This window comes from Boeremia exigua (genome assembly GCF_020726555.1).
Source record: "Boeremia exigua strain MPI-SDFR-AT-0100 chromosome Unknown C7974scaffold_5, whole genome shotgun sequence".
Taxonomy (NCBI): Eukaryota; Fungi; Ascomycota; class Dothideomycetes; order Pleosporales; family Didymellaceae; genus Boeremia; species Boeremia exigua.
Window position 1 is genome coordinate 17,542 of NW_025763522.1, and position 26,711 is coordinate 44,252.

A 26,711-nucleotide genomic window follows, 5' to 3' on the forward strand; every position below is an offset into this window, starting at 1 on the left:
ATCCCATACAATACGAGGTGAGAAATTTGGTGTGCAGTAAGAGCATTCAGGTAAATAGAGTTGATGTACAATGATAGTTGTTTTGCGGTGATATTCTACCAATTAAATCAAGCATTCAACCTTGGTTTCATACCATCTTTTCCTCCCAGCTCCTTGGCCGTAGTGCCAACGACAATGTTCTCATATCCCACCATGTAAGTCATGGGTAATGCCATGAAAACGTCACAGTCGTCTTTCAGTGCTGCGGCGTACTCCTTACTATTGTAGAAAGCAAGCCAGTCATCCCATGTCTTGACCCACAACTGAGCGCATCCATCGTACTCCAGAAATTTCTCTCCCAGTGATTTGGCGCGTTCCTTCATCTCTGGGGTCTGGTGATGCTGCGATGGTATTTATGAGCTCTTCTGCGCTAGAAAGCCATTCGGAACAAAGCGCTCTGAGCGAGCATCAACGTACCTGAGTATATCGAACGATGTGATCTTTGAACGCGTTTGTCGCTGTAGCGAGATCCGCGTGAACGGTACGCCAATGACCAAAGAAAGTATCATAGTCAATTGACTCGATCTTCTTGAAAAAAACAGACACTTTGATGCACTGCTGGAAATTGCCCTCGGAGCTGTAATCGAGCTCCGGAGAGTTGAAGTTGTGTTCGATCTTGTTCCAGGTCATGGTGAGTTGAGGCAGTCAGGGATGATAGATGTGAAGGATCAACGAACTCCCGCTATCAGGATGTCTAGGGTGTGGGAGGAAGTGGCATATTTTTAATCTCAAGGCTACTTGGCTTCTGGCTTTGGAAAATCGATGGTTCAGATCGTTGCAGCGCAGCTCCAAGGAGCCTGCGAGACAGAACCCCAGAAACCCAGGATCAGTGCATGAGTCATTGGAGGCTAATCTCGTCACAGGTTTGGCTTCTCGTACTAACCCCGCTTGACCCCGCACCTGAAGGCATGACATCTGTGGAGAACTATTGGATTTCCAAACATGTACATTTCCACGTATGGTTTGGACGACTTCAAGGAGCTAGTGGTCAGCTGATCCGAGATATGGTCATGGTTGGAGAGTCTCTGGCAATGCGGAGGTCCGGTAAGGACAATTGCACGACTAGCTGGGCGACAATTTAAGATGGCATATGACGCCCTGTTCGTCCCTGACGCAGCCACGCTAAAGCTCAACTACCAAAAGCTGTACTCACCCTTTGAGCTGTTTCTATAGTAAGAAGTTCCAAGCTTGTCATCACTTGATCTTTCTCGGAAAAGCTTCACGAACGCGCCATGGCCCCAGTTGCAGTCATTACAGGCGGAGGTGAGTGAACCTGTCGAGCTGCTATTACGAGCTAAGATCACTGATACAAAACCGCGCAGCCTCTGGCATGGGCCTTGCGGTCGCACAATCGCTAGCAAAGAAAGGCTGGCATGTTCATATTGCGGATCTGAATGAGTCGGCGGCGCAGAAGACTGCGACCGAGCTGTCCGGCTCATACACTCGCACGGATGTTAGCAGCTATGAATCACTGCACTTCATGTTCGACACGGTATTTCAGGAGAAGGGCGGGATCAACTTCGTTTTCGCAAATGCTGGAATCGGCGAAAAGCAGGACTTCTACGCTAGCACAACAGAGCAAGTGATCTCGTCGAAGCCCCCAGAGCTGGATAGGAACATTGATATTAATCTGAAGTCTACGATTAATACAGCCTACCTTGCTCAGCATTACATGCGAAAGAACAAAGAGAAGGGAAAGGCATGTCTGGTTTTTAATGCAAGCATCGCGGGCATCTATCCGGTACGATTCTGCCCTGTCTACACCGCCGCGAAGCATGGTGTAGTCGGGTTTGCTCGTGCGATCTCAGAATATTTCTACAGAGAGGACAGTATCAGAGTCAATGCTTTATGTCCTGGGAACGTCAGGACAAACTTGTTCAAACCAGAGGAGTGGGATGCTTTCAAAATGGAGTTTATTGAATTATCACAAATCGTAAGCATCGTAGAGATGTTTCTTTTTGATGAGAGCATGCATGGCAAGATTGTAGAAGTGGCACCAAGAGATCACTACTTCCACAACGCTCCGTCATACACCAACGAGAACGTCAGAATTACACTTGCTGAGCCGACATTCAAGAGCATGGGCAAATAGAGTAGCCAGCGTTAAAGAAAGAAATCTATTCAGTACTCCAAATCATCACAAGGATGTCCGCGTCAATATATATGTTCTATCTTGTTTGAGAAAGTTTCCTATTCCTGTTGACGTTTATAGTGATTATCACGAGCGTAGGACTCTTAAGACACTCTGCACACATGCTGAACGCTTAGTCTCGAGCTGCAAGTACGCAAAATATGTGAGAAGTTGCCAAGGTTTCTTGATTACTCTTGAGCTAGTAGTTCAGGTTGATCAAAACAGTCTTAGGCTCAGTGTAGGCACGCAAAGCGTGTTCTCCGTTCTCGCGCCCAAGCCCGCTTTCTTTTGTCCCACCAAACGGACAGTTGTGTGAGATGGTGCTGATGCAGTTGATCCCAACAACACCTGAATCGACAGCTGAGCTCAATTTCAATCCTCTCTGGATATCCTGTGTAAAAACACCAGCCATCAGACCGTATTTGCTGTCGTTGGCGCGTGCGATGATCTCGTCCTCGTCGTTGAACTTGTTAATGACAACTACGGGACCAAAAATCTCATCTTTGTAGATGGATGCATCGCCTTCAGTGTCTGTGAAAACGGCTGGTTCGATGTAGAACCCCTTTCTCAGATTAGCATCTGGCAATCTGCAAGAATCGAGTCTGTCGCGTACCTTATCTCCCAAGGTCCGGCCACCGTGTAGCAGGGTGCCATCTTTGTTTTTCTTTGCGTCCGAAATTATTCCCATTATCCGATCGAACTGAGCCTTGTCGACAACGGGACCAATCTCCACACCCTCTTTCTCGGGGTCGCCAATCTTGTCGCCCTTCGCTTTGAGGGCTTCAATGTATGCCTCAAGGAATCGATCGTAAATTCCCGCCTGGACATAGAGTCTAGTTGCAGCGAAGCAGATCTGACCGCTATTTGTGGTGAGCGCATTGACAGTCCTAGATATACGGTCTGGTCAGTTTTTGCAGAGCAGTGATCGCAACATCGGCCACTTACCACTTAACTGCGTTTTCAAGGTTGGCATCGTCAAAGATCATAGCTGGGCTCTTGCCGCCCAACTCGAGGGTCACCCTCTTGAGATTGCTCTTTGCCGCCATAACTTGAATAGCCTTTCCTGTCTGGATACTTCCTGTAAAACTGACTTTTGCGACTTTCTGATGGGAGGCAAGAAGAGCTCCTGTGCTTCCATCTCCAGTGAGCACTTGGAAGACACCTGGTGGAAAACCAGCCTCAATAATCAATTTACCAAGCTCGGCGGCCATGAGCGGCGTCTTCTCGCTTGGCTTCAGGATGAATACGTTGCCTGTGGCGAGCGCAGGTGCAGCCTTCAGACCGACGGATGCTAATGGGCCGTTCCAAGGGATAATACTGTCTTGTGTCAGCGCCATCTTGTCTGAAAATAGTACATAATGAGTACAACGTGCCCTGCGACCACTCCGAGCGGCTCATTGCGCACGATCTTATAGAAACCATCATCTGCTGGGTATGTTTGTCCACCAAACTTATCAATCCACCCAGCATAATCTGTCTATTATCAGTAAACCGCAAATAGAGATTTTGCAGCCAAGCATACATCTGAAACATCCTATTGCTGTCTGGATCTCTGATTGACCAAATGAGTGGAAAGGACTTCCCAGTGTCGTCCTTGTCAGCTTTCCCAAACGCTCTTGGTTCGCTTCCAGAATATCAGCAAACCTAAAAAGAAGTTTCTGCCGTTCAGCATTCGTCATTGTGCGCCATGGCGAGTCGAGCGCGAATGCTGTATTGGCTATCTTGACAGCTTCATCGACATCTGCTTCGCCCGCAACAGGAATTTTGTCGCATACAAGTTCGCCGTTGGCAGGGTTGTAGACAGAAATCCTATAGTGAGATGAGTATTTGCCGCGCCAGAACGTAGACTGGAGATCCTCACGTTTGCTTGTTGCGGCTATCCACATACTGTGATTGTTAGCAACCCGAATAAACTGTCCAGGGGATTCGAATGGCTTTAAACCTTGTTATTAATGAAAAGTTGTGTGTGATGCGGTTCTAGCTCCATGTTGTCGGTGGAAATTGACCTTGCCTGTACGTGAAGTTCCGTGCTAACGGCAGCTCCCAGCAGCGGACGCGACTTATAACTCAAGCCCACCCAGGGCTCCATAAACTACCCAAGTGCGGGTCTACCGCTTAATTTTTACAATTTACAGTGGCTGACTGATGATGCGTGCACCATCAAATTGCCTCGTGTGCATTACGAAGGGAGCGGGGGGCCACAAGCGGAACTTAGTCATGTCATCCCGCTGGCCTTTTAGCGCTGTCCCACACAAAACGTGTGATTTGTGGGGGACGAGATTAGACTTGTGGGGTTGTAGCATTGCGGGGTGTGTCCTGAATCCGGGGCCGGAGATGTGTTGCTGATTGATCTTCCCGAGGTCAGTCGATTCATGTTCTCTCTAGTTGGTTACAGATGCCACGAAGCAGCTCTTGTGCACGTACGACAAGCGCTACATCGACTGGCATAGACCAAGCCTTATTGTAGAAATGCAGAGTCCAGCTGATGCAGTAGAGCACTGATCTCTACGCTCCCTTGAAATGATCATGTAGGAAGCATGTCTAAAAGCGAGGTAGAGCGGGGCGAAGGTCTTACGATTGTTAGTAAAAGCGCAGGGTGTCGTTGTGTATGTAAACGATGAAAGTGCACAATTGTCAAAGAGCATACCATTTAGTTCCTTAACAAAACGAGTAAGCGACCACACTATAGAACAATCATCATCAACACCTGCTATAGATAACTGCTCCCATATTGTCTACAATCTATCTAGTGAGCAATCGGCTTAGTTGATCTTGGAGCCTTTCCCATGCAGCTGAGTCTTTCGCACAGGTACCAAAGAGAGCAACTAGTGCAAGAAGACCCTTCGTTGATAGCAAGAGCGATAAGATCGACCTATAAGCAAAGGCAAAGACCCACGTCCTATTACCGCCTTGCAACACAAAGTCATTCCACTTTGGGAAGTATGTTCTTCTCCAAAAAGTGGAAGCAAATCCGGGCCAAGACGCTGTGTTCCGCCCCTTGCTGTTGATGTACCAGTTAGAGCAGCCACTAGAGAAGACGGTACCACTGAGCTCATCATCAATGCCTGCTACAAAACTATCCTCGGCCTCTTGCTTTGCCTCAATTGTGGCTGCGCGTCCAGTGAGCAGAGGGACTACAAGCGTCTTTGCAATGTAATCAACTTGCACTTCCGATGCGAAAATGACAGAGTTGTGAGCTGGGAATGTGTTCGGACCGAACCTATCATTTATTAGCAGGCAACTCAAGAATGTATAGACAGTACTTACATCAGCGCAAAGTTTGGAAAGTTATGCACAAATACACCCATGTACGCCTGAGCGCCAGCACCTGAGTTCCACTGTTCGTGAAGATCGATCTTGTTCTTGCCAATGACTTTGAGTGGTCCAAGAAAGTTTGCGACTTCAAACCCAGTTGCAAGAACAATAACATCAAACTCTTCACGCACGCCAGATGCGCTTGTGATACCCTTAGTATCAATCTTAGAAATTCCCTCAGGCACCAAACTCATGTTCTCGGCGTGCAAAGCTTCCAGGTAACCAGGATCAAATATCCTACGCTTGCACCCTATGTGCCTATTAGTTTATGCTACAGTGGTCCTATTATCCATACTAACCGAGAGGGAATTCTGGCACGATAAAGTCGTGGTATTTCTTTGGTGCCATTGAGTAGATATACTCCTTTGCGGATTTCTCAGTAGCCGCTCTCAAAACCTTCGATTTTTCGCTCGACCCGTACGTGGTGACTAGTGCATCGCTAGAACTGAATATCGAGTACCGGTGGTACCTCTGCCAAAAGGGAACGAATCTGAATAGGAGCTTCTCAAAGGATGAAAATTCACGGTTGGGTCGCTCGTGGTACCACTGTGCGCTTCGAGCAAATCTTGAAATCTTTAGTATGGACGTGGTCATTATACGCTGCCAGCAAACACTTACTGTTTCAGGTACGCCACTTTAGACACCACGCTTGGGACGACTTGAGCTGCGCTGCAACCATTCCCAATGAGTGCCATTCGCTTGCCGCGGTAATCGTAATTCTTGTCCCACCGTGCTGTATGGAAGACCGCTCCTTCGAATGTTTCGATTCCAGGAAACTTTGGCTTTCTTGGTTCGGCGATACTACCAATCGCTGATATGAAAATGGTCGCCTTCTTTGTATAGCGCTGCTTTGTGAGTTCGTCCAGGAAGGTGACCTCCCACACTTTCTCATTCTCAATCCATCGTCCGCCTTCACAAGAAGTGTTAAACACAATGTGTCCGCGAAGAGAGAATTTGTCAACTGTAGCCTCCATGTCTAAAGATGTCAGAAAAAGTTCAAGATGCCCAGATACCGTTTGACTCACAATCAAGGATCTCCTGGCGATCGCAAAGCTCCTTGGACCAGTACGGGTTTAGGTTAAAGCTGAATGAATAAAGATGTGTAGGAATGTCGCATCCGCTAAAACGCGGTCGTCAGCAGGCCCTCCTTTTGTCGACTTCTAGCAAAGGGAAACCTACCATCCTGGGTAGATGTTCGTTCTCCATGTGCCTCCTGCACCATCCAATTTCTCGTACACCTGAATGACCGTGAGCAGTCTGCCACCAATGTTCTGACTGAAGCGGCACATACCGTGAAGTTATCGAACCCCAAAGTCTGCTTTAACTTGTGCGCCATTGCGATGCCCGAGGGCCCGGCACCGATGATAATTGCGTTGACCATTGTGGAATGTTCTTGCTGTCGAATACAGGAAGAATACTGCATAGGAAGATGAAGATCATATAGTCATGCCATTCATACATACCTTTGTATGCACTTGCATTAGAAATCGTTCGCCGCCCCACTTCCGTCCCCCACGGGTGCTGATAAGGTCTTGACAAAGATCATACCCCGATGTTTTGGCATGAAAGACATGAGTAATGTATTTCCCCGCATTGCACATTTCCGGAACTGATTAATACAGAACTGCGCCGTAATTGCCGGAATTCATGCAGGTAATTCCGTGCCTAGGTCGTGGAGGGGAACATTTGGATTTCCACTTATGTTGCATAACTGTCTGGTCTCCTGGCCAGACCCTTACCGTTTCCTTCCTCGATGGCTGAGACTCGCAACGCCCGGGTCCACGCGCCGGCGGTGGATATTCCGCTGAGTGAGCACACGTGTACTCTCTCCATTGTTGACACGACATGTGTGCTCACGGTACCTGCAGAGACTCTGGTCGATCCTCCGATCCTTGGACATGAGTTGATGAATTTTCCCACCTTCTCGTTCCTGATTAGCAATTCCTCGTCTGGAAAGCAAATACTGTTCGATCTAGGATGCAAGAAAGATTTCTGGAACTTGCCTCAGCCGGTCGCAGATGTAATCGACGCCAAGGTTCCTGGAATCAGTGTCAATAAGAACCTCTCTGAGATACTGGCCGAAGGCGGCGTTGATACCAATCGTATCGACGCGGCAATCATCAGTCATCACCACTATGATCACATCGGTGACCCAAGCACATTTCCACCATCTATGGAGCTATTGGTAGGACCCGGATTTTCTGATGCCCTGTTGCCAGGATATCCCAAGAATGAGGCGTCACCAATATTCGAGTCCGATCTCGTTGGTCGAAGCGTGCGCGAGCTTGCCTTCTCAGATCAACTAGCAGTCGCAGGATACCGCGCCATAGACTACTTCGCAGATGGTAGTTTCTACATCTTGGATACGCCAGGTCATGCAATTGGACATGTTTCAGCGCTTGCTCGCACAACATCGAATACTTTCGTCTTTCTCGGCGGCGATATTTGCCATTTCGGCGGTGCATTCAGGCCCACTCAGTACGTGCCTATGCCAGAGATCCTGACTCCACATGATGTTGGACACCAGAAACGGCGCGATGAGCCCTACCCACACTCAATATTCACCAATTGTCATCCAGACCAAGCGAATGCTAGGACTGTGCCATACTATACGCCGTGTTGCAGATCGGATGGATGGTACGTCGATCCTCCCCGTGCACTTGAGAGTGTCGAACAACTCAAAGCTCTGGATGCGGATGATAGAATTCTGGTTCTGATTGCGCACGACCCCGCAATGTTGAATGTAGTCACATTCTTTCCACATGGAAACGCCAATGATTGGCAAATTCTGGGCTGGAAGAGTACGCTTCGTTGGAGGTTCTTGGATGAGCTGCCTTCAGATGTGAGGGAGCTGAAGTATCTCGTTGACGGAACGTACATGGAAGGGAAACGTGTTAAAAATTTGCAAGGTACTAGGTTATAGTTGATATGCACATTATAAGAAAGATTGAACTCTAAAATACATATTTTTCGACATCAATACTTCTGTGCATCGAGGATCACTTTGTGTACCTTCGAAGCGTCGAACAGAGAGTAGCCCTCTACAGCATCATTCAGGGGCAGGACCGTGTCTGTCATGAAGCTACTTCTGTCAGTCCCTGTGTGTGAGATTGGCGATACGTAGTGTGACTCACTCAAGGAGGTGTTGCTTCCTCTCTAGCAACTCAAGTGCCTGTGGAAAGATGCCTGTACAAAATCATTAACTACTCTGTTATTGCTCGAAATGAGATGCACTTACTGCGCACGGGACATCTGCCCATCTGGAGGGTCAAATTCTTCCCATAGGCCTGATTACCAGTCCATGGTATCGGGCCGTTGTGCACGCCCACACTTGAGATCGTACCCCAGGGTCGAAGTAGCTGGAATCCCATCTCAAGAGCGTCGCTATGGCCTACGACCTCAATGACTACGTCAGCTCCCCGGCCGTCCGTGAACTCTAGAATGCGTTTTGCGAGTCCTTCCTTGTCTGTTTCATAGTTCCAAGGTTCTGCACCAAGCTTCTTTGCAGTATCCAGACGTGAGGGAATTCTATCTACAGCCAACAACGCCTTGGGTTGGTACTCAAGAGCTGCAATCAATGCACATAGGCCGACTGGACCGCAACCAATCAGGACCACGACACTTTCTCGGGCAATCGTAGGGTCGAGTTTGCTCAGACCATTGCTGGCTGCAAAATATCCTGTGGGAAAGATGTCGGCCATGAGACACAGCTTCAACTCTTCAATGCCCTTGGGTGCTTTGACAACAGTCGACTCTGCAAGTGGAATGCGAACATACTCCGCTTGTGCTCCATCAAGAAGCGGGCAACCAAGCAGCAGAGATTTCTCGCAACGCGACGTGTAACCGTGCGTGCAATAATAGCATTCTCCACAGCTGACAGTGAATGGACAGACGACTGAGTCGCCAGGGACAAGATTCTTCACGTCCTCGCCTACTTTGTCTACAACGCCGGTGACTTCATGGCCCATGATAAAGCCGGTGTTGGACGGCTGGTGACCCCTAAAGACGTGCAATTCACTGAGTGGAGAATCAGTACAGACGACCACGCTCATTCAGTAAGATAGCCAGCTTACCTTCCACATACTGCTGTATATCGGACTTTGACGACGATGTCCTTGGGGTCTTGGATGGTTGGCATAGGGCGGTCTTCCACCGCGACCTGGCGAACGCCTTTGAAGACAACTGCGCGCATCATTTCATCCAAGTGGGACTACGCCGGCAATTGCGCAGCAGGCCATAATTAAAACAATTGTCCTTGAGACAGCGCAGGCACAATGCGATGGAAAGTCACGCGGGCGATATCGTGGTTTGGTCTTAGTATGTGCATTGGGATAGCATGAGTAAGTTGCAATTACTGATGTCATCAGAGCTTTCCCCGCACATCCAACCCTTTGCGCTTGATGCTCTCCACACTGGTGCGAGACCATAGCGCATACGGCATAGTCTGCAACGCAAATCGCGCAGCCTTGATCCCGCTCGCCTGGCCCTGTGCCTGGCGTGCGGTAATGCCTTGCATGATGACGGCAGTCCTGAAGAGGTTGAAGGCCACGGCCCAATCCGCGCCTGACTCAGGATTCCAGCCGACGCCATCGCCGTACCAGGCATAGCACTCGGCAAGACTCGGGATTCCCGGCACGTTGCCCTGACGGAATTTCTCTTGAACTTCCTTTAGTTCATCGGTCAAGGTCTGCTCGATGAGCATTGGTACCTGCATTGCCGACCAGTTGAACGAGGCGGTCAAGTTGATCAGATCGGACGTCGGATGCCCTTCGGTGGCCATCTCCCAGTCTAAAATGCCAATGACACGGGCCTCGGTCTTGTGGAAGACTAGATTGTCGAGCTTGTAGTCTCCATGCACGAGCGCCTTACGTTCGGTCGGCTGAGAGCTCTCGTTGGCGAAGAATGACACCAGATCATCGAGGTAAGGCAATTTGCCCACCTCCCGACCCGTAGAGGTGTTTCTAACTTGAGCTTGCGCAGCGGAGACCTTCGAGAGTGCCTTGACCTGGCGGCTGTAGAAGCGGGTGGGTCTCTTCCAGTCGTCTAGACCGACTGCCGATGGGTCGACTGTGTGCAGCTTCGCCAGTGTACGTACTGCCTCTTTCCATCTAATGCACATCAGCATGGCCTTTGAGAGGCTCGGGAGTCTTACATCAGGGTACGTTCTTCTGGGGTTTGATCCGGCAACCATGCATCCTCGAAGATCCTGCCGTCCAGAAACTCCATGATGTAGAACGGTGTCCCAAGGACACTTTCATCTGCGCAGAATCCATATGTCTTCGGAACCGGCACGTTCGTGTTTTCAAGGGCTTTGATGACCCGATATTCGCGCTCAATTTGGTGCGCGCTTTCAGAGAGTATCTTGCCTGGTGGCTTCTTTCGCAGTACATATTTTGAGCCGGTAGCCGACGTGATTTCGTACGTCGGGTTGGATTGCCCATGGCTAAACTGTGTTCGATCAAGGTCAATCAAGTGAGTTCGGCAAGTCACAGGTGTGAATACTTGCCTGCTTCAAACGTAGCGGTACGCTGATGGCAGGAATGTTCGCTTGAACATACTTCGTAAAGACTTCTACATCAATAGGCTGTCGCATATTGCCTGCCATTTTCTGTACGCAGACGTGCCAAAAGTCCGACTGAAAGTCCGTTTATAACGCGCGATTATGCTTGACCATGGAACCGTATTTTTCTTAAGTCGCCCAAAGCTGCAGATGCGTACAGAATGACATGACTAATTCCAAGTTTGTCCAAAGTCCTGGTAACAAGGCTCGCTCATGCACAGTAAGAATGTCCGAACCGAGGCAAGTGGATGACCAGCAATATGGTATTTCTGTGTATAGATATCAGGATTAAAGATTGAGCTCTTTTCCATTGCTTCGTATTTCAGACTACTGTCAGCATTATGTTGTTCACATCGCAGCAGCCAGATATCGAACGTAAGTAGACAACAGCTCGTTACTATGATCTCAAGCTGATTGAACATAAACAGTACCCAAGCACCAGTCACTATGGTCCTGGCTGTTTGAGTCTCGCACGCCGACCTTCAATCCGACCACCGTGCAAGGCTTCACCGATGTCTCCACCTTGAAGCATATCAGCTTCACGGATCTTACAAAATACACAGAGGCTCTGTCCACGGTCTTCTACCGAGCGTTTGGCTTGCGTGAAGGTGATGTAGTGGTCGTCTATAGCAAGAACTCTGTCTGGTATCCAGTGATAGCTCTAGCAGCTGTTCGGATCGGTGCAATTGCCTGTGCAGTTTCACCAGAATATACTACAGAAGAGCTAACGTATGCTTTGCGCTTGACAAAAGCGAAGCTGTTCTTCACTGCCGCCGGGTCAATTTCCAACGCACGTCTCGCGTTGTCAGCTTCTGGACTGGCTGCCACGAATCTGTTGTGTATGGATGCGAACCCAGATGGCTTTGCGAGTGTCCAGGATCTCCTGGCCAAAGCAAGCGACCCCATAAACTCGATCCAGGTTCCCCAATTCCAGATTCCCACAGGTCAGACCAACCATGATGTTTGCGCCTATCTCTGTCTTAGCAGCGGGACTACCGGTCTGCCAAAAGCAGTGATGGTCTCTCACGGCAACATTATCGCTCAGTGCCTTCAAGTTCAGCAGATCACACCCAAGGACCACGACAAGATCGTTGCAGCTCTGCCGTTCTATCACATCACTGGTATCGTACACGAACTTCATCTTCCCATTGTGATCAATGCCCACACGTATGTACTGCCAACGTACACACTCGACTCGCTACTCGAAACGGTGTGTCGGTACCAAATCAACGAGCTCTTAATCGTCCCTCCCATCTTGATTCGACTGGTACGGGATCCAGCAACAGTCGATAAGTACGATCTCTCGCATATCCGTCGCTTCTCGTCTGGTGCGGCACCTCTACCACGCGAGATTCTTGGTCTCCTGGAGAAGAAATTCCCCAATACCGGATTCAAGCAGGGGTACGGCATGACTGAGTCGTGTTCGGCAATCACGTCTCATCCTCCATCCAAATATGCATACAAGTATGCTGATAAAGTGGGCATGCTGGTCGGCTCCACTAGTGTTAAGATCGTAGACCCGATTTCACTGAAAGAGTGCAGTGTGGGCACAGCTGGAGAGATCTGGGCCCGTGGGCCTCAAGTGGCAATGGGGTATTTGAACAATCCTTCTGCGTCAGCGGAGACATTCGACAAAGATGGGTTCCTCCATACTGGAGATATCGGGTATATCGATGAGGAGGGCTTGTTGTCGATTACAGACAGGATGAAAGAGATGATCAAGGTCAAAGGCATCGGTGTTGCGCCTGCTGAGCTGGAGAACTTGTTGCTTGGTCACCCGGCGGTCAATGATGTGGCAGTGACCGGCATTCCAGATGATCGCGCTGGTGAAAGACCGAAAGCGTTTGTTGTGCTCAGGACAGGAGATAGGCGGGATCCCGTAAAGGCGGGTAGGATGATCATCGAGTATGTCAAGGAAAAGAGGGCAAGACACAAATGGATTGCTGAGGTGGAGATTACGGATAGTATACCAAAGAGCCCGGCGGGTAAGATCCTGAGGAGAAAGTTGAGAGAAAAGGCTGCGGGGGGCAACCGCAACGTTGTTATTCGTGATGTTGCTACCAAAGCTAAGTTGTAAACGCTACTCCTGTCGTTACATGCAAGCACTGTCTGTTACTCGAAGCTATCAATCGGCATGGAGCTTGTATTTTTCGACACGTCCACAAGTATTCTTGTTCCATAGCGCACGTTGCATCCTGTCCTTTGCTCAGCGTAAGGTTCAAAGCTTAATAATCATGGTGTTGATAGTGGAAGGCAGGAACAGGTGCAGAGGGAACTTAGCTGAGCCGGTGCGTTCGGCCGGATGCCGGAAGAAAAGGTGGGGCGTGGGCCTGCCTAGTTCGCTTCCCCGCATTCAACTTTTCTGCGCACATCCCTCGGGCTCAGGCTTGATCCCTGCTCTCACTTGCCGTGCCCGACCGCCCCACGCTCGCTTATGATGGCTGTGACCGGCAGCGCTAGACACGACTGCTGTCGGTCCGCTATGCCTGCATCCTGATTGCGGATACGGTCACCCTCTCCGCATTTCGATCACAAATGGCGCAATGCCAGCAGTCCCAGCCATGGCAGACCAAAATACGAACAACAATGCAGAGTCCACGACAGGTCTTCAAGGCCGGCCGAAGAAGCGAGCCAGGGTCATCTCTGGCTTGACGGAAGAGCAGCTCCAGCGCAAACGAAACGTTGATCGCAAGGCTCAGCGTGCTTTCCGACAGCGCACGAAAGACAGCATCGAGAAGCTCGAGCAGCAGCTCGCGTCAATCAATCAGAAAGCCGCTGAGAGCGATGCAAAATTCCAGCAGGAGCTTGCGGCCGTCCACAAGAACAATCAGACGTTGCAGCAGTGCCTTGAGCGCATCTCCGAGCTAGCCTCAGCTACAATCCGCGCAATCGCCCACGGTCACGACACTGAGTATGATCGGGCCTCCGGTCGCAGCCCCGTACACAGCACGGTTGCACATTCAGGCGACGCCAGCCATCAAAACAAATCGGCCACAGGCTCCAACCAACCACACAATGCTGCACCGAATGCATCACAACCCATAACTCCTGTGACCTTAGAGAACGACAGCTCAAGTTGCAACGTCCCAAACGATATGCATTACGAGGTCGAGGGGTCTCCTAGCATGCTACCTATCGACATGACACCTCCCAATCAGCCACAACCCTCTGTACACCCTTTCGATCTTTTGCAGGAACAGCAATCAATATCGCCGCAAGCCCATGACTCTGTTGGTGAGCCCATGTCGCCCATGTATGACCAGGGCGAACCGTCTCATCATATCAGGCCTGCATCGCTCGCTGGTACAGGCTCGAGCTGCGTCTCATCATCTGCAGGCCAACAATATGCGACTATCGACCCGGGTCTGGAGGAGAGGAGTCCGAATCAATATGATCTTGCACGACCCGCACATCATGATCTGTGCAACGGTATGCAGGTGAGCCCTCATGCCGCCGATTCGGCGCCGACTGCCAGTTCAATACAGAGCTTGCGCTCAGATCCAGTATCCATAGTTCTACCTTCGCATGTACTACCGACATGTCCTTTGGATGAGATACTACATAACTTCTTAATAAGTCGGAGAGACCTGCTTACACACGGTATGGATGTTGATGCTGCTGCTGGACCCTTGCGTCCAACAGTCAAAGCACTGCTCGATCCTCATATGACCAATGACGTCCACCCTCTCAGTGGCATAATGTCGGGAGTTTTGACGACATTTGCACACGTCGAACAGCCGGAGAAACTTGCTTTCTATTACTTGATGTACAAGACAATGCGGGTAGGTTGCATTCCACATTCGAACAGTGAATGCATGCTTATGTGCAATAGTGGCAAATTGCGCCTTCTAAAGAAACTTACAGGGCTATGCCCACATGGCTTAGACCGACCGTCACACAGATCACAGTGCAGCACGCTGCCTGGATAGACAACATTCCGTGGTACGAACCCTAACCCACCACACATATGCACCTAGCTCACATGTGCTTTAGGCCTGGTGTGCGTGACATTCTAATCGAGAACCCTGACGATCATCCCTTCGATTTGTTTTCGCAGTATTACTCACACAATATCAGTGTGAATTGGCCTTTTGACCATATGGACGCTGTCACTGATGTGGACAACAATGTCGTGCTGCATTCCATCTTCGAAAAACACGTATCCAATCTAAAGAATTGGACAGTGTCGGCAGAGTTCCATTCCCGGTTTCCGTACATGTCCTCTGCAATATACTCAAGAGATTGACGGCGACTGGCGGTCGTCCGCAAACATTGCTCTGAAAGTTTGTCAGTTGCCTGACAACGGTAACATGACCCTGCGGAGTGTTCTCAGTGTTTTCTCGGACCGTGTCAGTACCCTAGCTCAACCCCGTCTCACGAAAGTCTTGGCACTATTCGGTACCCCCTCCGCACACTTCCGCATGACTCATGATTGCCAATCTGGAGGTGGGCTCAGAGGCTTATACAAAACTCTACAAGGATATTCCGTACTATGCGAGTAATTGAACATCTTGCAGCACTTGATCCACGATTGGAACGAGTGCATTGGACCATCTGACAACCCGCGATTGTTCTAATACCTGTATGCATCTTCGAGACGTGAAAGTTGAATCCAACAGCAAAAATATCAATATGTCGTCTGCGCAATATCATCAGAGTGCCCTTGGCTCGGTAAGTCGTTTCGAAGATGTAAGTTAAAGCCCACTGATACAGTGAACAGCTCAAGAACCCCAGATTGTTCATCTCAGAAGCTCTCATCAACGGACGATGGGTAAAGAAGGATTCGACTTTTGATGTGATCGGTGAGCAATGCCACATCTCACAATCTCTACATTGCGATCACGAGCTAAGCTCACGACAGAACCATCCACAGCAACTGTGCTTGGCAAGGTTTCGAACTGTGGGTTGGAGGACTTCCAAGAGGCCATTGCCAGCGCAGAAACAGCTGGGGAGGAGTTCTACCGCAGCACGACAGCCCACCAGAAGAGCGCGCTGCTGAGAAAGTGGTACGAACTGATCACTGCCAATGAGGAAGATAGTGAGTATCTCGAAGTGTAAGATTCCATTTATCAACTAATCGTGGATAGTCGGGACAATTCTCTCTCTTGAGAACGGAAAGACCCTCTCCGAAGCGGTTGGCGAAGTGCGCTATGCAGCCTCGTTCGTGAATTGGTTTGCTGAAGAAGCGCCTCGAGCCTATGGCGACACGATCCCCTCAGCGAGCCCGCATACCAACGTGTTGACCTTCAGAGAGCCGGTAGGCGTCTGCGGCATCATTACACCATGGAACTTCCCTGCAGCCATGATCACGCGCAAAATTGCGCCCGCCTTCGCTGCAGGCTGCTCTGTCGTTGTAAAGCCCCCAAGTGAGACACCATACACTTGTGCTGCTCTTGCGAAACTAGCCATTGACGCTGGGCTGCCGCCAAAGATCTTCCAAGTACTTCCAACAAAGGATTGCTCTGCCGCGACTGAGCTTTGTACGAATCCCATTGTGAAGAAGATCTCGTTCACCGGATCAACAGGCGTGGGAAAGATGCTGGCAATGGGCACGATGAAACGCGTCAGTTTAGAGTTGGGAGGTAATGCACCGTTCATTGTCTTCGAAGATGCAGATCTCGATCTTGCTGTCGAAGGCGCCATGTTCTGCAAGTTCCGCTGCACAGGACAGACATGCGTTTGGTAAGTTCTTATTTTCTCCCATCAATCAAACTGTCGCACAATCCAACAGGTCAACGTAGTGCGAACCGAATTCTCGTTCATCAAAGCATCGCCAAAGAATTTGGCGAGAAGCTAGTTAGCAAAGTGGCCGCCCTACAAGTCGGCCCTGGACTCGACCCAAAGACGACCCAAGGCCCCGTGGTCAACCAATCCAGCGTTGACAAAGTGACTTCACATATCTCTGACGCAGTCTCCAAAGGCGCAGAAATCCTCATTGGCGGCGCTCCCGTTGCGCCTGGATTTTTCTTCCAACCAACCGTTCTATCTGGAGTGCCCCGCGATGCTCTCGTAGCGACTGACGAAACCTTCGGCCCTCTTGCCCCCATCTTTACTTTTAGCGACGAAGAAGATGCGCTGAAGCTCGCCAATGCCACCGATCTCGGCCTGGCTGGTTACTTCTTCTCGAGGGATGTCAGCCGCGTTATGAGAGTGGCGGCGAGGTTGAAGGTCGGTATGGTTGGTGTCAACACGGGCAAGATCTCGGCAGCTGAGGCGCCATTCGGAGGCGTGGGTAATAGTGGCTTTGGTCGCGAGGGCAGCAAGTATGGGCTTGCGGAGTACCAGAACATTAAGGCTGTGACGATCGGAAATTTTGGGCTATAGACGGGCGGAAGATCAAGAAAGCTCAGGAACTTGAGTGTTGAATAAATTTTATACCATGTGGACCCAATTTGCAAGGTTCAAGACTGTCTGGTACTATCCTTCCTTTGATTGAGCCTGGTCACTTTTCTGAGACCGTTCCACTGCACGAGTAAAACGAGTACCGTTAACTATTGGCGACTAAGCAGGATCGCAGCGGTATCTTGGCATGGAGCAAGACTTGTTGCCACTTTCGAGAACTGTAGGTTCATGTAATTTTCCTAATAAACTTTGCCGCGAGGAACATTCTATCTCAGATAGCTAGGTACGGCCTCCACATTCTCATAATCAGTGCTAGCTGCAAAGTTACCCCATACTTTGAGATGTTGCAGCGTCTGCTCGCACTTCGTCTGCATGACCTGTATTGCATCGGTCCCAAGTGGTATACGTAACGAGTCTAACCCCTGCTGTTCGGCTTCACTCAAGTTTTCGATTCTGCCAATATCTACCACCTTCTCTGCTGCGGCATGTGGATCTCCGGGTTGCTTGCCATGAGTTTCCTTGTGACGAATGGCCATTTCGGTCTTGACGGGATCATAGTCGACTAAGCCGGTCGTCGAGCACAACGGCCCTGCTTGACGCATCGAGGAGAGAATGTTGGTGCGAAATTGGCCGAGGACAAGGATGTGTGTGCGGATATTCAGATGGGCTGTCTCTCTTGCCAGAGACTCTGCGGCTCCTGAACGACTTTAGCTGTTTGCTCAAAAAAATGCTTCGAGCTAGCATGTTGGAGCGCTCACCTTCGATTGCGAACTTTGACGCGCTGTACGGCGATCCAGCTCCTACGCCGTACCACCCAGATATACTACCCATGAATAAGATAACGCCCGAGCGAGCCCTGCGCATGTACGGTAGTATAGAACGGGTCACTGATATAGCACCGAAGAAGTTCGTGTTCATCTGATTCCTTAGTTCTTCATCGCTATCAGACACGTGCCAGGGTTAGCCGATCTCCATCATCAAGTTACGCAGACAACACCGAAGATGAAACAAATGGGACCACATGTTCTGCATCCAGTAACCACATACCTGATCTGCTCCAGAACTCCCGACAAAACGTAGCCAGCGTTGTTGACCAAAACGTCGATGTGTCCAAAATGCTTGATCGCTTTGTCAATGTTCTCCTGGATCTGTTCGCTCGAGACTGTTACATCGAGCGTGATACAGTGCGCCCGATCAGTGCCGCCAGGTTGATCTTTAATGTAGTCTAAATCCGACAGCTGGCGTGCTGTAGCAATGATCTTGTCGCCACGGGCAAGCACTGCGCGAGCGATGTGCTGTCCAAGCCCGGAAGAACAGCCAGTCACGAGCCACACTCTGGGCTGTGCTGATGTGTTTGTTGAATTTGATTGTGCCATTGAGGGAGTGAAAAATGCTATGCGGGCTCGTTCATTACAGCTTGAGACGTTGTTGATGTGCACGACGAGCTACAAAATACTGCATGTGATGACAGTCTAGAACACGAACAATTGGCATGGTTGATCACTCAGGATTTCAGATAAGTCCATTGCTTCCTGTTCCCCTCGACAGGCGGGGAGCCAAGGGCGGGGACGAGCTACTCCAGATCTAGCATAGTGCAAGCCACGCTGCTGCCATCGAACATTACTCAGTTCCTCAACCGTGCAAACCAAGGTGCCCCACCAATGGCGACCTGTTAGTGCGCCGAACAGATTGTCATGTCCATCGCTCTCCGAAATTGTTGCTACAGGTTAATGATGACAGTCGCACATATCCAGGAGAACCTCACAATGCCGCCGGACGAGCATTCTACAACCGCAAGTCAAGCACTCACGTGATGCTGCAATATGGGGATTTTCGCATCGCGAAACTCCGCGACCATCCAACGGGTCACCCAATCAGAAGGAGACGGCCTCATAGAAGAGCATATTACATGGAACCATGGCTGTTGAGATCCAATGGGTAAGGCGAAATGGTCTTCCAGAGATATGTGCGCTGATCTTGAGAAAGGAGACAGCAGCCGCCACTGCACGTTGCTGCCGATGAATGGGCGGCGACACTGGATGACGCAGGCGGGGCGTTCGCTTTCGAAAATAATCTAGACCTGTTCATTTCCGAGGCACGCACCGGCCAGCAAACTTGGTCTGCCGCAACCACGGAAGGCACAGATCCCTCTTGTCCATCCCGTATCGCAGCTTCCGGCGACACGCGGATCTGGCATCGGAAAGTCGAAGATTGGGTCCGGTCATTGCATCCTCCGGAAGCAACATCGAGGGCGCTGCAAACACCCATGCTGCGACGCCGAACGGACCTAGTAGAGGCACTGATGAGCCATGGCATCCTCCGGGACAACGACATGCGGGTTCTATCCGAAAACGGACACAGCCTTTCGATGACTCAATCTCATTCAGCATCACCTACGTCGCCAGTATATGTCGACAGTGTTGGTGAAGCGTCTCCGCAATCAACATCCGATGATAGTGCCATCGGGAGGCAGGACGCGAGTACCGCAGGGAGTAACACTGATCTTGGGTTTCTTATTGAGACAGATGAGCAGTAAAACCCAAAATGATCCATGTGTTGACGATCAACTTTTGACGATAGAATGCTTTGACTCGGTACAATTGTGATAAACATCGATTTTGGCTTCGTAGCTTTAAGGGAATGGATAGAAACAGTAAAAAAGAATTTTTGATTTGCAAATGCTATGTACAATCTGGATCTAAGCTGCAGCTTTGTTAAACTGAGGGCTGAATTCGTAATCAATGTATCCTTCCGGCTTCTTCGGTGTGTAGAACGTGTCGCGGTTGTACTGATTCAGTTCCAGCCCCTCCTTAACTCTGAAAGGCAGATCTGGAGTCGCGATGAAGAGGCGACCGAATACAATATGACGACAAGGGGGGGTGGAAAAGTGGGCAGCAATGGGGCCTCTGAAGAATTCGAAACTTCATTCTTGGAGGCTTTCGTGCCTGCATTGCCTCATCTTGCAGCCAAACGCATCAAGGTAGCCGTCAATGCCGGCGCTAGCGACACAAAAAAGCTATACGAGGTTGTGGTCAATAAGGTTCGGGAGGCTGGTCTGGACCTCAAAGTAGCCTGGGTTGGAGGTGACGAGGTCTTTGATGTCGTGTCAAAAGCAATGGACAGTGGGTCCGAGTTCAAGAGCTTGACCACAGGTATACTTTACGAATGCGATGCATGCAATATCTATTTCTGACATTTTGCAGGAAATAAACTGTCTGAGTGGGAGAACAAGCCAATCTATGCCCAATGTTATCTCGGAGGTTTTGGAGTCGCAGAGGCCCTCAAGCATGGTGCGGACATTGTACTCTGCGGACGTGTAGCTGATGCCTCCCCAACGATTGGCTGCGCGGCCTATCACTTCGGCTGGTCTCAGCAGAGCTACAGAGAGCTTGCTCATGCATTTGTTGCTGGTCACTTTATCGAGTGCTCAACATATGTGACAGGCGGAAATTTCACTGGCTTCAAGGATCTACCTGGCGAATCACTCAACCTTGGATTTCCCATTATTGAGATGAAAGAGAATGCCGAATTCATTGTGACGAAACAAAAGAACCGCGACGGAATAGTGACCGTCGATACCTGCAAAGCTCAGCTGCTGTATGAGATTCAAGGGCCATACTACTACAACTCCGACGTTGTAGCCATCTTGGACAAGATCCGGATCACGCAAGTAGGCAAAGACCGAGTGTGAGTATCTGCTCAAACCAACATAGACAACGACATTCGCTGACCGCCATTACAGACACGTTAGCAACGCGGGCAGCATCAAGCCTCCACCGACCACAAAGGTTGGACTCACGGCGAAGGGCGGATATCAGGCTGAAGCGCACTACTTCCTATGTGGTCTTGACATTGAAGAAAAGGCAGCGATGCTTGAGCGTCAAGTGCGTGTGGCCCTCGACGAGTCGAAGTATCATTGTCTGAAGTTCCGAGCCAACGGTCGTTGTCCCGAAAACCCTAACACACAAGATGCAGCAACCGTAGACTTGCGAGTCTTTGCGCAGTCCAAAGAGGAACCTGCTCTGGCTACTGCGAACTTCTTCCGCCCGGTCACAGACACAATCATGCAAAGCTACCCAGGTGCTACCTTTGCAGTAGATGCCCGACAAGCTGTCCCCAAGGAATACTACGAATACTGGGTCGCACTTTTGCCACAGAAAAGCATCAAGCACACTTGCTATATTCCGTTCAAGGGGCTAGAAATCCCTATCCCCGCACCAACCGACACACAAGATTTCCTCTACGAACAAGATACATATGAAACCAACGACCCGATTGATCTCAGCTCCCTGGGTCCCACAACCAGAGCGCCTCTGGGATACATCGTGCATGCAAGATCTGGCGACAAGGGTTCAGACTGCAATGTTGGTTTCTTCGTCCGTAACGCTGATGAATGGGACTGGCTACGAAGTCTTTTGACGGTGGACAAGGTACGAGAGCTGTTGGGTGGAGATGATACTGGAAAGCCTATCTTCCGATTCGAGCTACCCAATATCTGGGGTAAGTCCGATGACATGACGATCATTACGAACAGCAAAGCTAACAGATTTCCAGCTGTACACTTCTTGCTCAAAGATCATCTTGATCGCGGTGTTGCTTCTAGCTCTACCTACGACGTCCTGGGCAAGAATATGGCGGAGTATCTGAGATGCAAGTTGGTCGACATCCCGACACGATATTTGGAGCGCGGAAGAATTTAGTTACATCGATACTGTGACGTCTTCTGCAAAATCGTTAAATAGTCGGGACCTTAGCTAGACTGAATACAAATAAGATCTTCCAACGCTGTACTAATGCTTCCGTGCTTTCGTTGAACTAGGGTCTGCAATAGCTACGATGATGGTAATCGGATCCATGATGATGTCTAGGGCAGTCGGAGCAATACATCCAATTTCCCCATGAGCATAATACCCATGTGCTGTATATTGGCTTTACTGACGAGCTTAAATTTCTGCAATGCTTCACAGCCTCGTTGTCCCTGTCAGTTGGGAACGCAACCTGGAATTGGATGCGGCGGTGGGGTCATGCGAGCTAAGTTACCGGTACCCGTGACCCCGGCTGGCGCAGAGTACCCCGCTCTTTTGTACGGCCACTTTTGCGGTTGGTCATGTCCGAACTTTGCTCGAAGATCCGCTTTGTCATTGCACATGTCAGTTCAACGTATGGGCTACATGATCTCGATTTGTCAGTCTATTTGCCGACATCCTTTAGAATTCTGTAGTTACTGAGTGTTGGTCCTTGTGATCCCCTTCCATGCCCATTTTTGCTAGTCTACGCTTCTGTGGTATTCTTACTACAATTTACTTTTAACTCCTGCCGTACGCGTCTGTTTCCTGTCTTACAAACCACCCGACATCGCACATTGCGCTTTCACTCTCTTCTGCACCTGTCACATATAATCACTATGGGTTCCTTCGAAGTCGAAACTATGCTGGCTGCGCAGTACAACGTGGTTAGCAGCATCCACACCTTACAGTTGTGCTTATCATGAAGAAGCTCACGACTTACATTAGCATACGAACGATGTCGAGATCAACAGAGTACCCATCCCAAAATGTGGTGATAACGAGATCCTCATCAAGACCAAATGCGCTTCGTTGTGTCACTCCGACCTGGTACGTCATGTCTCAAATAAAATCCATAAAAGTTGCCGCATCGCCTAACACTTCACACAATGCAGATGTTATTCTGGGGCCACACAGCGGAGAAACCACCAACGGACAAGATAACGATCGGGCACGAAAACACAGGACACGTTGTAGCCAAAGGCCGTAACGTTACAGGCTTTGAAATTGGTGATCCAGTGGGTTGCTTGGGTTGCAGTTATGCTTGCTGTAAGTGAGCGTGCAGCTCTGGTGCGGAAGGATTTGACTGATCATTACAGACAAGTGTGAGGGTTGCCAGGTACACAATCTTTGGTGTGAGCAAGGCACCGGACGGCTCCATGGCTTTACGTGCCCTGGACACTTTGCAGAATACTCACTAGCGGATGCTCGTAATGCTATGGTCCTGCCAAACGATATGGACATGGTAACAGCTGCGCCACTATTCTGCGCTGGAATCACAGGTATCATTTAATTTCCCCAAATGAAAAACTTTACTGATCAAAGCATAGCATATCATGCTGTCAGGGGCTGCGACTTACAACCTGGGCAGTGGTTAGCCATTGTTGGTTGCGGTGGCCTTGGGCATCTCGGTAATTCCTTCCACAGCATGCCCTGTGAATTCAATCACTGATGAAAGACCTAGCCATTCAGTACGCCAAAGCAATGGGTTATAAAGTCATTGGTATAGACATCTCGAAGGCGCAGCTGGACGCAGCGGAAATAGCTGGTGCCGACTTCGTCATCAACACCACGATGGATCTTGAATTCGAGGCTAAGATCAAGAAAATCACGAACGGCGGGTGCCATGCAACTGCTGTCTTCAGTGCCTCGAACATTGCTTACGAGAGTGCCCCAAAGACTTTGAGGTAACGTCTAAGCTTATGACATCAACGCGTAAACATCGTACTGACCTACTTCTAGAATCAACGGGCTTCTGATGATTGCAGGCATTCCCAAGAGACCATTATCAATCAGTGCCCTCGATATCTTGCTTGGAAAATACCGCATCGGTGGAAGGAGCAGTGGCATTCCTCAGAAGATGCCTGAGGCAATCGAATTCAGCCACAAGCACGGAATAAAGTCGCATATGACAACTTCGACAAGGATAGAGGATATTCACGAGGCTATTGAGCAGATGAAGACAGGGAAAGCATCTGGACGATTTGGCATTGTTTTTGAGTAGTGCATGACGTTGAGATTGAACGGACCTGATTTTGACAAGACTTTATGCCTACCATCGTGAATTGTAGCCTGCAAATACACATACTGAACTCTACGCATGTTACAGACTTTGTGCAAGGGCAGGTGTGCAGCTTAATTAGCCCGCCAATATGAAGACTAATGTTATCCTTCCTGCTCTCTCCTGATGATCGGTTGCTATCAACATCGTCGCTCTACCTTATGCGCGCTCTGATTGACCTATCGTTCGTCTTGCCCTTCGCCCCACAGGCGATGTAACATGTCTCGAATTCCCCAAAACACAACCCCGCAAGTCAAATTTCCCCAGATCCGCTCTACAATCATGGACTTCATCTTGGACCTTCTACCGGGCGCCTAGAGCGATGCTATGGCATGACTCAGTTCTGGGTCAGAAGCTAGTCCTCAGCTTCGTGCCAATCACGTCCCAACGAAACTATGGTGGAAAGGAAACATCATTAGTCATGTCTGGCTACCAGCAAGTCTCCGCGATAACCTTGATCCGGGGAACGGGGTATGGAGACCGATCTCAACTCCCAGTGTCCGCATGGGGCTCTCACAAGGGCTAGCGCATAGCGTGCAGAGTGTCTACTTCGGTCGACCTGCCGTCAACGCCAAAACGAGCGAGGTAACGCAGATAAAGGAGATATCGACGTCCCGATCTTTCAACAACGGCTTCATACACTGTTTTGTAGCCACAATCACGATGGTTAACCTCTAGTTTCTCAGAGGCAAAAGCCTACGGTGGAGTATTACTGCCAGCGCCGGCAGCTGCTACCTTCTCTTCGGTTACGATCAGGTAAGTAACCAGCTTCACTTCTAAGAGGCCAAAGGATCAGAATTAATTCTATCACACTCGCAGGGTGTATTAGGCGGTCTGGTTACAGATCTGACCTTCCTTGCAGCAATTAGTTATCTAAGTGCTAGTTTCCTTAGTACTATTATTACTTTATATAACATTAGTTGTCTAGTAGAATATATTATAGCTACGCTATTTAGTAATATACTTAGTTAATATAAGACTATCTTGTATAGATATATTATTATAGTTATTAGTACTATTATTTAGATAGATATATATAGATCTATATAACTAATTATTAGATATTTAATCTCTAGTTTAGGGAATAGTAAGTAGGCTACTACTAAAGAACGTGCCTTTCTATATTATAAAATAATTAGTTAATATAGAGTTATTATAGGTATAAATATATCTATAATCTTAATATATATATTTAAGTACTTACCTACTAAATACTATAGCTACTCTATTATAATTTAGCTTTCTATTATTATTATAAATACCTATATAAGTATTTACTAGTAAGATACTTATAAAACTTTAGTTTAGTACTATTATAGCCTACTAGCTTAACTATAGTACTATTAAGAACCTAATAGGTATAGTTAGTAAAATCTCTAGCTAAAAAAAGTTAAGATATCTAAAGTAATTATCTCTATATAGGTTCTATAGTACTTTTTAATTACTTTCTAGAATATTTTTATATTATTTACTATTTTTACTCTTTAGTTCTTTTTTAAGATATTCTAGTAAGTTATATATCTCTTTTAAGTTCTACTATATAGTTAGACTTACTTACTAATAAAAGATTAAATAGCTCTACTTATATAACTATAAAGCTAATAAAGTTAAAGTTTTTACTTATTTATAAGAAACTAGTACCTTTAACTCTATAGTTCTATAGATTAAAAATAAAATAGCTTTAGGTTTATATTTTAAAATAAAAAGTATTAAGTTCTTCTTTTATAACTTAAGTAATAACTATATATCTATTAAGAATACTTACTACCTAGTTATTTACTTTATAATTTAGTTCTAGTAGTAGTTTACTAGAATTAATATTATTATATTTTTTATTATAATTATACTAGAGTAGAATATTAAATTAATATATTAGATAAGTAGTTAAGTTATAGAATAAATTTAGATTACCTTATAGCTTAGAATATTTCTATCTATCTTTTTCCTAGATAAGTAAAGTTAATATTTAATCTTACTAGGTAGTTTAATTATACTATTAACTATAATAGTAATATTTATAGTAGAGATTATAGTAAATATATCTATAATAGTAAATATAGCACTTATAATACTATTTTTATATAAGATTTTATTTAGTATAAGTTAGAATACTATTTCTTAGCTTTAGACTCTAGAGATTACTCTAATATAATTAAAGTATATTAAAGCTATAGTTAGTATATTCTTAGAGTAGCTATAAACCTTTTTAAGTTCTTAAAATAGAATTAATATATAGTATAAATAAAATTCTAGTTCTATAGATTATGTTATAATCCTATAAAGGAGTATAGTATAGTATAATAAGTAACTAACTAGGTTCTATCTAGGTTATAGGGGTATAGCAAGTAGGACTTATAATTATAGTTATATAACTTACTTATTAATAAGTAAGTATATAGACTACTACTTATTAATAAGTATAGTATAACTCTACTTATTAATAAGTACTCTTATTACCTTTTATTAGATACTTATTAG

General features: G+C 47.9%; 14 protein-coding genes across 14 annotated transcripts; 8 read left to right on the plus strand and 6 right to left on the minus strand.

Annotated features, from left to right (window-relative positions):
• Nucleotides 1-70: 70 nt before the first annotated feature.
• On the minus strand, nucleotides 71-814 carry C7974DRAFT_471177 (EthD domain-containing protein). Its single transcript, XM_046146493.1, has 2 exons — nucleotides 457-814; nucleotides 71-380 (listed from the first exon to the last, which is right to left on the minus strand). Exons 1-2 carry the CDS (start codon nucleotides 667-669, stop codon nucleotides 108-110), a joined length of 486 nt encoding a protein of 161 aa, XP_045997650.1. The 5' UTR covers nucleotides 670-814; the 3' UTR covers nucleotides 71-107.
• Nucleotides 815-1,098: 284 nt separating this feature from the next.
• Nucleotides 1,099-2,131, plus strand: C7974DRAFT_451952 (3-beta-hydroxysteroid dehydrogenase; the record flags this gene model as incomplete). Its single annotated transcript, XM_046145805.1, has 2 exons — nucleotides 1,099-1,302; nucleotides 1,362-2,131. Exons 1-2 carry the CDS (start codon nucleotides 1,272-1,274, stop codon nucleotides 2,129-2,131), a joined length of 801 nt encoding a protein of 266 aa, XP_045997651.1. The 5' UTR covers nucleotides 1,099-1,271.
• Nucleotides 2,132-2,369: 238 nt separating this feature from the next.
• C7974DRAFT_462646 (Aldehyde/histidinol dehydrogenase) lies at nucleotides 2,370-4,173 on the minus strand (the record flags this gene model as incomplete). The annotated part of the gene is made up of 7 exons (XM_046146210.1): nucleotides 4,113-4,173; nucleotides 4,032-4,057; nucleotides 3,693-3,979; nucleotides 3,544-3,643; nucleotides 3,116-3,487; nucleotides 2,784-3,057; nucleotides 2,370-2,732 (listed from the first exon to the last, which is right to left on the minus strand). Exons 1-7 carry the CDS (start codon nucleotides 4,155-4,157, stop codon nucleotides 2,370-2,372), a joined length of 1,467 nt encoding a protein of 488 aa, XP_045997652.1. The 5' UTR covers nucleotides 4,158-4,173.
• Nucleotides 4,174-4,905: 732 nt separating this feature from the next.
• C7974DRAFT_333694 (uncharacterized protein) lies at nucleotides 4,906-6,999 on the minus strand. The gene is made up of 7 exons (XM_046139142.1): nucleotides 6,777-6,999; nucleotides 6,665-6,723; nucleotides 6,511-6,605; nucleotides 6,104-6,461; nucleotides 5,785-6,050; nucleotides 5,438-5,735; nucleotides 4,906-5,390 (listed from the first exon to the last, which is right to left on the minus strand). Exons 1-7 carry the CDS (start codon nucleotides 6,906-6,908, stop codon nucleotides 4,913-4,915), a joined length of 1,686 nt encoding a protein of 561 aa, XP_045997653.1. The 5' UTR covers nucleotides 6,909-6,999; the 3' UTR covers nucleotides 4,906-4,912.
• Nucleotides 7,000-7,164: 165 nt separating this feature from the next.
• Nucleotides 7,165-8,434, plus strand: C7974DRAFT_161940 (beta-lactamase-like protein). Its single transcript, XM_046135962.1, has one exon. It carries the CDS (start codon nucleotides 7,239-7,241, stop codon nucleotides 8,406-8,408), a length of 1,170 nt encoding a protein of 389 aa, XP_045997654.1. The 5' UTR covers nucleotides 7,165-7,238; the 3' UTR covers nucleotides 8,409-8,434.
• Nucleotides 8,435-9,799, minus strand: C7974DRAFT_161939 (chaperonin 10-like protein). Its single transcript, XM_046135961.1, has 4 exons — nucleotides 9,559-9,799; nucleotides 8,724-9,502; nucleotides 8,620-8,671; nucleotides 8,435-8,567 (listed from the first exon to the last, which is right to left on the minus strand). Exons 1-4 carry the CDS (start codon nucleotides 9,678-9,680, stop codon nucleotides 8,462-8,464), a joined length of 1,059 nt encoding a protein of 352 aa, XP_045997655.1. The 5' UTR covers nucleotides 9,681-9,799; the 3' UTR covers nucleotides 8,435-8,461.
• Nucleotides 9,800-9,848: 49 nt separating this feature from the next.
• C7974DRAFT_451966 (kinase-like domain-containing protein) lies at nucleotides 9,849-11,090 on the minus strand (the record flags this gene model as incomplete). Its single annotated transcript, XM_046145806.1, has 3 exons — nucleotides 9,849-10,593; nucleotides 10,638-10,933; nucleotides 10,992-11,090. The coding sequence occupies 3 exons, from the start codon at nucleotides 11,088-11,090 to the stop codon at nucleotides 9,849-9,851; spliced, it is 1,140 nt and encodes a 379-aa protein (XP_045997656.1).
• A 296-nt stretch (nucleotides 11,091-11,386) lies between these two features.
• Nucleotides 11,387-13,285, plus strand: C7974DRAFT_462649 (CoA ligase; the record flags this gene model as incomplete). The annotated part of the gene is made up of 2 exons (XM_046146211.1): nucleotides 11,387-11,420; nucleotides 11,474-13,285. The coding sequence occupies 2 exons, from the start codon at nucleotides 11,387-11,389 to the stop codon at nucleotides 13,120-13,122; spliced, it is 1,683 nt and encodes a 560-aa protein (XP_045997657.1). The 3' UTR covers nucleotides 13,123-13,285.
• Nucleotides 13,286-13,460: 175 nt separating this feature from the next.
• On the plus strand, nucleotides 13,461-15,548 carry C7974DRAFT_161959 (uncharacterized protein). Its single transcript, XM_046135963.1, has 3 exons — nucleotides 13,461-14,827; nucleotides 14,878-14,987; nucleotides 15,039-15,548. The coding sequence occupies exons 1-3, from the start codon at nucleotides 13,589-13,591 to the stop codon at nucleotides 15,289-15,291; spliced, it is 1,602 nt and encodes a 533-aa protein (XP_045997658.1). The 5' UTR covers nucleotides 13,461-13,588; the 3' UTR covers nucleotides 15,292-15,548.
• A 129-nt stretch (nucleotides 15,549-15,677) lies between these two features.
• On the plus strand, nucleotides 15,678-17,369 carry C7974DRAFT_433106 (Aldehyde/histidinol dehydrogenase; the record flags this gene model as incomplete). Its single annotated transcript, XM_046144893.1, has 5 exons — nucleotides 15,678-15,716; nucleotides 15,766-15,847; nucleotides 15,907-16,083; nucleotides 16,133-16,727; nucleotides 16,787-17,369. 5 exons carry the CDS (start codon nucleotides 15,678-15,680, stop codon nucleotides 17,367-17,369), a joined length of 1,476 nt encoding a protein of 491 aa, XP_045997659.1.
• Nucleotides 17,370-17,610: 241 nt separating this feature from the next.
• Nucleotides 17,611-18,895, minus strand: C7974DRAFT_391740 (uncharacterized protein; the record flags this gene model as incomplete). Its single annotated transcript, XM_046141609.1, has 3 exons — nucleotides 18,435-18,895; nucleotides 18,146-18,327; nucleotides 17,611-18,084 (listed from the first exon to the last, which is right to left on the minus strand). Coding segments are annotated over exons 1-3 (937 nt in total), but the record flags the coding sequence as incomplete, so codon positions are not given.
• Nucleotides 18,896-19,042: 147 nt separating this feature from the next.
• C7974DRAFT_391741 (uncharacterized protein) lies at nucleotides 19,043-20,118 on the plus strand. Its single transcript, XM_046141610.1, has 2 exons — nucleotides 19,043-19,325; nucleotides 19,374-20,118. Exons 1-2 carry the CDS (start codon nucleotides 19,201-19,203, stop codon nucleotides 19,921-19,923), a joined length of 675 nt encoding a protein of 224 aa, XP_045997661.1. The 5' UTR covers nucleotides 19,043-19,200; the 3' UTR covers nucleotides 19,924-20,118.
• A 132-nt stretch (nucleotides 20,119-20,250) lies between these two features.
• On the plus strand, nucleotides 20,251-22,087 carry C7974DRAFT_451978 (uncharacterized protein; the record flags this gene model as incomplete). The annotated part of the gene is made up of 4 exons (XM_046145807.1): nucleotides 20,251-20,539; nucleotides 20,591-21,074; nucleotides 21,130-21,887; nucleotides 21,942-22,087. The coding sequence occupies 4 exons, from the start codon at nucleotides 20,251-20,253 to the stop codon at nucleotides 22,085-22,087; spliced, it is 1,677 nt and encodes a 558-aa protein (XP_045997662.1).
• A 448-nt stretch (nucleotides 22,088-22,535) lies between these two features.
• C7974DRAFT_391743 (chaperonin 10-like protein) lies at nucleotides 22,536-24,269 on the plus strand. The gene is made up of 7 exons (XM_046141611.1): nucleotides 22,536-22,839; nucleotides 22,901-23,002; nucleotides 23,068-23,221; nucleotides 23,272-23,454; nucleotides 23,503-23,583; nucleotides 23,637-23,859; nucleotides 23,915-24,269. The coding sequence occupies exons 1-7, from the start codon at nucleotides 22,792-22,794 to the stop codon at nucleotides 24,174-24,176; spliced, it is 1,053 nt and encodes a 350-aa protein (XP_045997663.1). The 5' UTR covers nucleotides 22,536-22,791; the 3' UTR covers nucleotides 24,177-24,269.
• The last annotated feature ends 2,442 nt before the right edge of the window (nucleotides 24,270-26,711 follow it).